The sequence below is a fragment of the Schistocerca piceifrons genome, chromosome 1, assembly GCF_021461385.2.
Source record: "Schistocerca piceifrons isolate TAMUIC-IGC-003096 chromosome 1, iqSchPice1.1, whole genome shotgun sequence".
In the NCBI taxonomy this organism is placed as follows: domain Eukaryota; kingdom Metazoa; phylum Arthropoda; class Insecta; order Orthoptera; family Acrididae; genus Schistocerca; species Schistocerca piceifrons.
The window spans coordinates 493,219,847-493,231,755 of NC_060138.1; the positions used below are offsets into that span (position 1 = coordinate 493,219,847).

The 11,909-nt window shown below is 39.5% G+C and overlaps 1 protein-coding gene across 1 annotated transcript in view; it reads right to left on the reverse strand.

Moving 5' to 3' along the window:
* Positions 1-8,634, reverse strand: part of LOC124801607 — a 31,785-nt gene extending 23,151 nt beyond the window's left edge. The window contains exon 1 of the mRNA XM_047263087.1: positions 8,574-8,634. Coding sequence (XP_047119043.1) covers positions 8,574-8,607 — 34 coding nt within the window. The 5' untranslated portion in view covers positions 8,608-8,634. The remainder of the gene's footprint in view (positions 1-8,573) is intronic.
* Positions 8,635-11,909: the final 3,275 nt, after the last annotated feature.

Consider the following 11,909-nt stretch of genomic DNA (forward strand, 5'->3'; position numbering starts at 1 on the left):
ATTTTTAACACAAATATTATTTGTAATTGTTGCTTCTATAGTGCTATTATGTACTACTACTATAGCATAAAGTGCGAAGTGCAATTAAAATCTCAGGATACAGTCAGACGTTATTGTGGCCTTAGTGATATACCAGGTAAGAAGTGAGCACTACATTGTAAACTATTGTAACACACTGTAAAGAGTTTTGTTCAGAATTATGTGCATGGAAATGTATATATAAGCATGTGTCATAATTTCTTGATTATTATTTCACGTCGTTCTGTTCATTTTTTAAAGATGTTTTCATTTCTACAAGTACTCTTATCTGTACGTCTCCAAATACTGTCATTGCTTAAAACTGTAAAAGTGCGGAAGTTTTGCACGGGTCACCTGGTCACTGACTAAATAAGGATTAACCAGGCACTCTGTTATACAGTGAAGTAACCAAGTCAGTGGTTTGGGCAAGAGTCAGGCAACATACAAAATCTTAAAAAATTTTCCACACTCATCTCATTGTTACTGTGATTTGCAAGCTCCTCTCACTGCATAGCTACACAGCTACACACGAGGTGAAAGCGTTGACCAACAATGCTTCAGTAAGAAGCCGTCACATCCGACCTTGTAAGCTGAAATTAAATCTAATACCAATGTATTCATATATATACAGCTTCTGCCTTCCTTGTCCTATTATCAAAACATCTTCGTTGCAAATGCTTCGCTGTTGATGAACAAGCAGCTGATTTGAAGCAAACCATTACTGTATGTACATGTTACGTGCAGGACTGGAATATACGTATGCTGATTATAAAATGTACTACATAGAGAAAAAGATGACTGACATCAAAACGAACGACCTACCAGTGTGCTCTAGAAACCAAATGCCATTTAAAAAAGTGTGTAATTTAGCTTTATAGTCTAGGAACGTGCAAGTGCAATTTATCGTGTCAAACCATACTTCTGTCATACGCTGGTACCATGTCGTTGATTGGCGTAAAAACATGTAAGGAACGAGGAAAAAAGGCTGTCGAAGGATAACAAACCATGAAGTAATCTGTTGAGAGCACCATATTCTACAGAATAAATCTTGGAAGTAATTCGGACGTCCTATAAAAGGAAAAAAAATGAGTAAAACCGAGTAACGCAAAGTAGTGTGATGAAGATGGCTCTGCTTAAACGATGTAACTTAAGATACATGTATATTACGCAATTATGCAAATACTAAACATTCCTGCTATACTAGAGAAATAGAGAGCATCGCGACTTAAAAGAGCTATTTCTTAGAAGCAAATTACTGGGATACGCTAAAGAGCAAATAATGTGAAACTTATCCTACAACCAGGACACAATAATGAACAGCCGCTTTTAAGTCTTCAGTGGTAAGTGTTCAAACAACAGTTCGTCGCTAAGAATTCATTATTCGCATCCTGTTAATAAAACGTGTTGACCAGAAATACTTCCACGTCCTTAGGAAGACTTTAGAACTATGTACAAGGGCGTGTTGAAAAATAATGCCTCAGATTTTTTATGTGAAAAAGTTAAAGTTTTTTTTAAATAAAAGAAACCTTTTTAACATTCTACACCTTTATTCTTCATGTCGACATATTTATTTCTCAACATAGTCACCCTGGCGATGAACACAATTTTCCCAGCGAGAGACCAATTTGTTGATACCGTTATTGTAGAACATTTGACTTTGTTGACAGAGCCACGACCTCACCTCTGTTTGCACCGCTTCATCACAATCAAAGTGAAGTTCTTTTTTTCATTTTTTTTCTTTATTGAATTTCGATTCCCCCCTAAGGGGGCGGGCTGGCAGCAGCTTAGTATGCCGCTCTTCAGCCTACAGATTTTGTTTTAAAAAAGGAGAAGATATACATAATAAAAAACATGCGACAAAATCGGTTTCCAAAGTGAAGTCCTCGAAGTTGTTCTTTAAGTTTTGGAAACAGATAAAATCGGGTGGGACCAAGTCGGGAAAGTAAAAACGGTGATCGACGACAGTGAACCCAATGCGTCGGACTGCAGATGTCGCAGCTCTCGTGTGTCGTCTCGCATTGTCGTGCTGAAAGAGATGGTGCTCCATGTGTGGAACACTCGATTACAGCACGCTGTTTCTCACGCACCGAGTAGTCACGTAACACACCGCCATGTTACATGCTGCAATTCGTAGCCCTCTAGCGGCAGAGGATTGGAAATATGTAGATTTGAGAAATAAAGATGTAAAATGTTAATAACATTTGTTTTATTAAAAAGTTTTAAGAGTTTTCACATGAAAAATTTGGAATCAAATCGGCACGGCCTCGTATGCAGCCGTAGTCGCCGATGGAAGCATTCTTTTAGAGTCACTCAACAAATGTGGTCATCTCTTATCAGTTCCGCAGGAAATGAGTAACTGCTCCGCAAAAAGCTACAAATAGCACGGTTTTTTCGCGACATTTTGACGATACCACTTACTTTTTAAATTTTTAGTATGATCGCTGTGTTATTAGTTGTGATTTAAAACTGAAGTAATCAGTGAATAAAACAGGTTTATTTTATTTTTTAAAATCTTGTTATCCTTCAAAATAAGCAAGCTATTCAATCAAAGTACCAGGATTTTTCACTGTGTCCCGTCAGAGGAGAAGTTTCGGAACTTGTTTTCTAGATGTCCCGATTGGAATTTGAACTCATCTAGAACTGTTGCGTCAACAACTGCGCCATTTCGTTCAGTGAATGGCTGTTGAAGCTGTGACAGAAAAAAGCTATGTTCAGTATTAGTTTATTAGAGAGAAACGCCTATTTCAGCACAGGTGCATATGGTATGTGCCAGGTAAACGTTCAGTCATCTCAAACAGCAAGAAAACATAGCTAAAAATTTTCATGTAGATGAGGCCAAACTCTACCGACAAAATTCAGGTGTTCAGGGATATCTTCGGATATACTGGACCCGTGGCCTCTGGTGGGGTTTACAGAGTAATACTATTTTTGTAATTTATTCGGTTTGTTACTCCGTTTACCTTTGTGTCTGTAAAAACACCTTCATATCAACGAAAATGACTGTAGTGTGCAGCTTTTCGAACTCGTAAAAATTTCTGTGTATAAAATGCAATGTCTCGACTGACTGACTCACTTGAAGACTCCTTATCGGCCAGTCCAAACCACTAAGGATAGAGACCTGTAACATGCTGAGGATCTTATACAGCAGGCATCGTTTAAGAAGACATTTTTAGAAATTCCACTTCTAAAGGATTGAAATAAGGGATGATAGGTTTTTTGAAAATCTGTCGCTATTAAGGCAATTTTGAAGCTAGACCCACGAAAATTGGTATTTGGTTTCTCGGTCAGAGATAAAGGTACTCGTGTTTCAGAATTTTTCGAAATTTAACCCCTATGGCTGTGAAACAGGGGGTGAACGTTTTTTAAATATAAATCATTATTAAAGTACTACTAAGGAATTTTTAAAGCTAAATCTATGAAAACTAATATTTGACTTCTCAGTTACAAATAAAAAAAACATGTCTTAATGTTATTGGAAATTCAGCCCACAATGGGGCCAAATATGCAATGAAATTTTTAAGAAATATTTCATTATGAAAGCATTTTTAAAGCGAAATCTATAAAGGTTTAAATTTGGCTTCTCAAAAAAACAACAATGTTTCACTGTTTTTGGAAATTCAGTCCTAAAGGGGATGAAATAGAAGTTGAATGCTTTATGAATTTTTTTCACTGTGATAGCATTTTTAGAGCTAAATTTGTGAAAATTGATATTTGGCTTCTCAGTGAGAAATGAAGAAACACTTTTTTTTCAGCTTCAAAGGGGATCAGACTGATTTAGTGACTCATCATCGCCCAGCCCAAACTGCTGTTGACAGAAACATGAAATTTGAAGAGGGTGTGCATCTTATATCTATAGAAGTCGTTATAGAGGACTGTTCGAAAGTCCACTTTTAAAGTGTTGAAATTAGGGATGAAAATTTTTAAGAAAATATTTAGTTCTATTAAGAAAATTTTAAATCTAAATGTATGTTTCACTTCTCGGCTATGTACAAAGAAATATGTGTTAGAGGATGAAAGTTTCTATTGAAATATCACCACGATAACGCAGAAGGCATCATTAATAAAATCCTTGGACTCCAGCTGCCAGAATCGCTTTTTGATTAGAAGTACATTCGGAAAAAACCTTGCTTCTACGGACTTCATCGGTGTGAAAAGTTTAGAAGGTCTTGCAAATTGTGAAGAACGTTAAAATTCGACTGAAGAACAACAAAAGAACAATCTGCCCTGCCCATACGGTCTGTGCGATGGAAGCAGCGACACTTGTACTTTTATAAGGTTGTCGTCCCTGCAACAGCTCAGCATAGCATCGCTGTGCAGCTCTTCAGTGAACCCAAACACGAGATTAACTCTTCACTACTAAACCCAGCCATGTTGTTGTTGTGGTCTTCAGCCCTGAGACTGGTTTGATGCAGCTCTCCATGCTACTCTATCCTGTGCAAGCTTTTTCATCTCCCAGTACCTACTGCAACCCACATCCTTCTGAATCTGCTTAGTGTATTCATCTCTTGGTCTCCCTCTACGATTTTTACCCTCCACGCTGCCCTCCAATACTAAATTGGTGATCCCTTGATGCCTCAGAACATGTCCTACCAACCGATCCCTTCTTCTGGTCAAGTTGTGCCACAAACTTCTCTTCTTCCCAATCCTACTCAATACTTCCTCATTGGTTATGTGATCTACCCATCTAATCTTCAGCATTCTTCTGTAGCACCACATTTCGAAAGCTTCTATTCTCTTCTTGTCCAAACTATTTATCGTTCATGTTTCACTTCCATACATGGCTACACTCCATACGAATACTTTCAGAAATGACTTCCTGACACTTAAGTCAATACTGGATGTTAACAAATTTCTCTTCTACAGAAACGCTTTCCTTGCCATTGCCAGCCTACATTTTATATCCTCTCTCCTTCGACCATCATCAGTTATTTTGTTCCCCAAATAGCAAAACACCTTTACTACTTTAAGTGCCTCATTTCCTAATCTAATTCCCTCAGCATCACTCGACTTAATTAGACTACATTCCATTATCCTCGTTTTGCTTTTGTTGATGTTCATCTTATATCCTCCTTTCAAGACACTATCCATTCCATTCAACTGCTCTTCCAAGTCCTTTGCTGTCTCTGACAGAATTACAATGTCATCGGCGAACCTCAAAGTTTTTATTTATTCTCCATGAATTTTAATACCTACTCCGAATTTTTCTTTTGTTTCCTTTACTGCTTGCTCAATATACAGATTGAACAACATCGGGGAGAGGCTACAACCCTGTCTTACTCCCTTCCCAACCACTGCTTCTCTTTCATGTCCCTCGACTCTTATAACTGCCATCTGGTTTCTGTACAAATTGTAAATAGCCTTTCGCTCCCTGTATTTTACCCCTGTCACTTTTAGAATTTGAAAGAGAGTATTCCAGTCAACATTGTCAAAAGCTTTCTCTACGTCTACAAATGCTAGAAACGTAGGTTTGCCTTTCCTTAATCTATCTTCTAAGATAAGTCGTAAGGTCAGTATTGCCTCACGTGTTCCAGTGTTTCTACGGAATCCAAACTGATCTTCCCCGAGGTTGGCTTCTACTAGTTTTTCCATTCGTCTGTAAAGAATTCGTGTTAGTATTTTGCAGCTGTGACTTATTAAACTGATAGTTCGGTAATTTTCACATCTGTCGACACCTGCTTTCTTTGGGATTGGAATTATTATATTCTTCTTGAAGTCTGAGGGTATTTCGCCCGTTTCATACATCTTGCTCACCAGATGGTAGAGTTTTGTCAGGACTGGCTCTACCAAGGCCGTCAGTAGTTCCAATGGAATGTTGTCTACTCCGGGGGCCTTGTTTCGACTCAGGTCTTTCAGTGCTCTTCAAACTCTTCACGCAGTATCATATCTCCCATTTCATCTTCATCTACATCCTCTTCCATTTCCATAATATTGTCCTCAAGTACATCGCCCTTGTATAGACCCTCTATATACTCCTTCCACCTTTCTGCTTTCCCTTCTTTGCTTAGAACTGGGTTTCCATCTGAGCTCTTGATATTCATACAAGTCGTTCTCTTATCTCCAAAGGTCTCTTTAATTTTCCTGTAGGCAGTATCTATCTTACCCCTAGTGAGATAGGCCTCTACATCCTTACATTTGTCCTCTAGCCATCCCTGCTTAGCCATTTTGCACTTCCTGTCGATCTCATTTTTGAGACGTTTGTATTCCTTTTTGCCTGCTTCAATTACTGCATTTTTATATTTTCTCCTTTCATCAATTAAATTCAATATTTCTTCTGTTACCCAAGGATTTCTACTAGCACTCGTCTTTTTACCTATTTGATCCTCTGCTGCCTTCGCTACTTCATCCCTCAAAGCTACCCATTCTTCTTCTACTGTATTTCTTTCCCCCATTCCTGTCAATTGTTCCCTTATGCTCTCCCTGAAACTCTGTACAACCTCTGGTTCTTTCAGTTTATCCAGGTCCCATCTCCTTAAATTCCCACCTTTTTGCAGTTTCTTCAGTTTTAATCTACAGGTCATAACCAATAGATTGTGGTCAGAGTCCACATCTGCCCCTGGTAATGTCTTACAATTTAAAACCTGGTTCCTAAATCTCTGTCTTACCATTATATAATCTACCTGATACCTTTTAGTATCTCCAGGGTTCTTCCATGTATACAACCTTCTTTCATGTGTTAGTTATGATTATGTAGTGCTCTGTGCAAAATTCTACCAGGCGGCTTCCTCTTTCATTTCTTAGCCCCAATCCATATTCACCTACTATGTTTCCTTCTCTCCCTTTTCCTACACTCGAATTCCAGTCACCCATGACTATTAAATTTTCGTCTCCCTTCACAATCTGAATAATTTCTTTCATTTCATCATACATTTCTTCAATTTCTTCGTCATCTGCAGAGCTAGTTGGCATATAAACTTGTACTACTGTAGTAGGTGTGGGCTTCGTATCTATCTTGGTCACAATAATGCGTTCACTATGCTGTTTGTAGTAGCTTACCCGCATTCCTATTTTCCTATTCATTATTAAACCTACTCCTGCATTACCCCTATTTGATTTTGTGTTTATAACCCTGTAGTCACCTGACCAGAAGTCTTGTTCCTCCTGCCACCGAACTTCACTAATTCCCACCATATCTAACTTCAACCTATCCATTTCCCTTTTTAAATTTTCTAACTTACCTGCCCGATTAAGGGATCTGACATTCCACGCTCCGATCCGTAGAACGCCAGTTTTCTATCTCTTGATAACGACATCCTCTTGAGTAGTCCCCGCCCGGAGATCCGAATGGGGGACTATTTTACCTCCGGAATATTTTACCCAAGAGGACGCCATCATCATTTAATCAGCCATAACGCTGTGTATTATTGTTAATGTATAACTAACACCGCCAGAAAAACCAAACCCGCGAAATACTTGAGCGTTACTGAATGTAAACTTCAGGGCGTAGACTAAAATGGGCATTCTGTCGTCAACAGCAGGTAGCAAGAGCGAATTTAACGAGTCTGTTTCCAAGCATGACAAAGAGCGCATTTGCACTGTTGTGAGTATGTTTTAAGTGCAATACAGATTATAATAAAAAAAATGGTTCAAATGGCTCTGAGCACTATGGGACTTAACATCTGAGGTAATCAGTCCCCTAGAACTTAGAACTACTTAAATCTAACTAACCTAATGACATCACACACATCCACCCCCGAGGCACGATTCGAACCTGCGACCGTAGCAGTCACGCGGTTCCGGATTGAAGCCCCTAGAACCGCTCGGCCACCGAAGCCGGCGATAATAATATAAATGGGGGTCGAACATCAAACGAAATGCAGTTAGTCTCTAACATTTCTCCGAAGACTAATCGTCCCTTGAAACAAAATACTAAAAAATATCTCTGGACAACCTCCGAAAGTTGACTGTGAACTTCGGGTTCACTCTGAACATGTGACGGAATCAGATTGTCAAAATGACATCGACGAATGAACCAGCGAAATGGCTAATGCACACGGCTAGTATTCTAGAACAACGTGGGTCAAAACTCCGTCCTGCCGTCCTGAGACAGGTTTGTCGTGGTTTTCTTAGTTCTCTGCAAGTGAATATCGCGATGATTCCCACGAAATGGGTGCAGCACATTTCCTGGTCCATCTTTGTCCAACTGACAGACTACCTTGCCTGTAATAACGCCGATATCGACAGGGCAATAAATTCTTCACTTTCCTGCCTCCCGCTGCTCATCAGCTTTGGCATCTCGTACACAATGACGACTGCCTTTATCTCTCACGATGCGACGGCTTTTGTGGACCACTGGACACCGTTACGAATAGTCTCATACCGAAAAAAATGTGAGGTATCCATGTAGAGGTGAAACCGTTAATGCCGCCTGAAACCCCTCAGAGTTAGGACCATACTCTGGAACACTTGCTAATTTATCGAGTCGCTTAGTACAGTCCACTCACAGACAGTATTGCTGTGCTAGGCTCTAGCGGTACTGTTACGTATCGACCAATACAGTGCGTCAACGATAGAAATCCTGCCGCTGCACGGCCGAGTCAGTGTTGGGCTACACATACCTGCGACAAGAACGGCGACCACCACTCTGTCCATGTCTGCACAGTACTACGTGACCAGTGGCCAGCAACGGACGATTTAAAGCGGTTGCGAGCGGAAGAGTCGAAACTTCCCGCTGGCTGGAGTGGGACACGTTTCCTGACGCAAGGGAAATGCTGTGGCGCCACGCGCAATCCCCTGTGTGTCTCCTTATGACTCATTCCCCTAAGCTGTGTAGCCGTACCAGCACTATGGAGACCAATCTCTTCGTCTCTTCATAGATTTCACTTTAAACCAAAACCTCCAATAATGAGAGTTGCGAATTCCCATCATTGCTGACATATTTTGTAACGGTTCTTCTAACGTTGCTTGCTTTTGCAAAGCAGTAAAATCTCAACTGCGAATCTGAATATTACTAACTATTGTTTGTATACGTTCGCTTTTATTTTTAATTCACACACTAGAAGAAATTGAAGAAGGAAAACCCTGAAGTAATCACCCTGCGTAAGTGAAGTTATATTCACACACTAACTGAAAAAGACCTGCTTCACTTGGCCTTTATTTTCATTTGTTTTCTGAGGACATTGCGGATCACTCGAGAACATTTGAGAACATGATAAAGATGATCATTCAAAAAATCGTAAAAAAACTACTCCTGATTGACTGAAAAAAACTCTAAGTACTCTTAAAACGACTTAAATATTCAACAGTACCTCAATTACAAATAATGTACTCTGTCACTCATTCATTCATGTTCTTACAGAACGCCGAGAATATTTCAAAAGATTCGAGAACACTCCACCACACTGAAAAAGACTCGAGAACGTTAAAGAAAATTCCGGAATTTTGTAGTTCCAAACACTCAAGAACTGTCTAAAGCATTAAAAAACACTCTTGGCTAATCTGGAACACTATGGAATATTCCAAAACATTCTAGAATATTTTAAAACATCCGTCAACATTCAAGAATATTCATAAAAGTTCGAGAAAGTTGCAGATGAATCACGACTTTTTTTCCTTGAAATATACATTGATGCGAAACAGATGGAAAATGTCCTGGTGAACACCAAAATGTGCTAGCGACCACTCGAAACACTCCTCTTTCAACAACTACAACAGTTACCTCCGCACAACCACTAAACCACTATAGCGCACAACAGGGACCAGACACAAAAACCAATCATTGGTGGCAGGAGGGTCGTTTTACTTGTGACAAGTAATGTTTAGTATTGACAACGTGCATTTTATTTGCAGATGAGGCAGGATTCACAAAAGATGGCGTAGTAAATTACCACAATACACATGGTAAAATGCAAATCCTCAATGGATCACGGATATCAGGCATCAAGATTGCTTCAGTGTCAATATATGGGCGGGCATTGTCTGTGAAAGATTCATAGAGCCATAAACTTTACCAAACAGATTAACAGGTGCTGCGTATCACCGATTTCTGCCCCTTATGGATTTCCAGCTCTATTGAAGAACGTTGCCCTGGTAGAAAAACAAAGACGGTTTATGCACGGAGCATCACTCCATTTTCTACGGTTCGAGCTACAGTGCGTCACTGCAAAACTTCCGTTGGCTTGTTGACCAAGAAGGTCCAGCGGTATGGTCATCCGTTCACTAGACTTGAATCTTTTGGAGTGTGTGATATAGCGACATTTAAAGGCATTAGTGGATGCCCAGCCCATCGACAAAATACAGACTTTACAGGAGCAAGTGACCAACACATTTGACGCAATCCCAATGGAGCCAGGTGTATTTGAAAGAGTGCGTGATTCACTGCGCAGACGGACTGAATATTGTGTTAGGATGCTTAGTTAGCACTTGTAGCACTGCTTACATTCTCTACTTCTACGTAACAGACAGGTAGGAATAAGAGGACAAATTGGCTCATATCTCAACAGGTACTGGGTTCTGCTAGTTTTGACCAATGCCTCCCCTGTAGGAACAAGTGACACTTTTTTAAACACCCTGTGTACCTGGAGCTCATTCGCTGCACTGGGACAAAGACAGTCAGCTTATAACAAACTTGAATTAAAAATTGAACCATTAAACAGCAGAAATTATAAAGTTAAACCAAATCCTCATGTTTTCAGTAAGTTTGCATGTAATTTAGTGAAGAACAACTATGGTTTGGTTCCATTTTATGTCATACTTAATTAACTTATTCTGTTATAATACTCGCATATGAACTACTTCTGTCATCTAATTATTTAGTGAGGAGACGTATAAATACTTTGGATTTCCAAGTCTAGAGCAAATTACTTCTAACTGACTGTGAGAAAAGAATGATGAAGCAACATTCTAGAATGTTCTCAAATATCCTGGAACTTTCTATACCACTCTGGAAAATTCCAAAACAATCTAGAACATTCTCGAATCTTCTGTAAGATTCTGTAACATTATGGACCATTCTCCAATATCCAGAACAACTCATGAGATTGAAGGTTGTGTATTATATTTGCCAACTTCCATATTCAGTGTGGTCCTTGTCGATTACCAGCGAGCAAGTTTTGCATTCTTTTTGAATCCACTGATTGACTTTCCCTACAACGTCTGCTATGGTAGGGCATCTGCTGAGGTTCTTTGGCTTGTGAGCGGTTTGGTCAATGACGTGATTTTTTCCTCATTCCATTCATGACTATGGCAGTGATAAGACGTACTTTCGGTGTGAAATGGCGTGATATTCAAAGTGACTGTATTTACACAAATTGAAGAAGAGAGAGAGAGTTACACATGCATATACAGGGTGGCCCGTTGATCGTGACCGGGCCAAATATCTCACGAAATAACAGTCAAACGAAAAAACTACAAAGAACGAAACTTGTCTAGCTTGAAGGGGGAAACCAGATGGCGCTATGGTTGGCCCGCTAGATGACGCTGCCACAGGTCAAACGGATATCAACTGCGTTTTTTAAAAATAGGAACCCCCATTTTTATTATATATTCCTGCAGTACGTAAAGAAATATGAATGTTTTAGTTGGACCACTTTTTTCGCTTTGTGATTTATGGCACTGTAATAGTCACAAACATGTGGCTCACAATTTTAGACGAACAGGTAGGTTTTTTAAATTAAAATACAGAACGTAGGTACGTTTGAACATTTTATTTCGGTTGTTCCAATGTGATACATGTACCTTTGTGAACTTATCATTTCTGAGAACGCATGCTGTTTCAACGTGATTACCTGTAAATACCACATTAATGCAATAAATGCGCAAAATGATGTCCGTCAACCTCAATGAATTTGGCAATACGTGTAACGACATTCCTCTCAAAAGCGAGTAGTTCGCCTTCTGTAATGTTCGCATATGCATTGACATTGCGCTGACGCATATTGTCAGGCGTTGTCGGT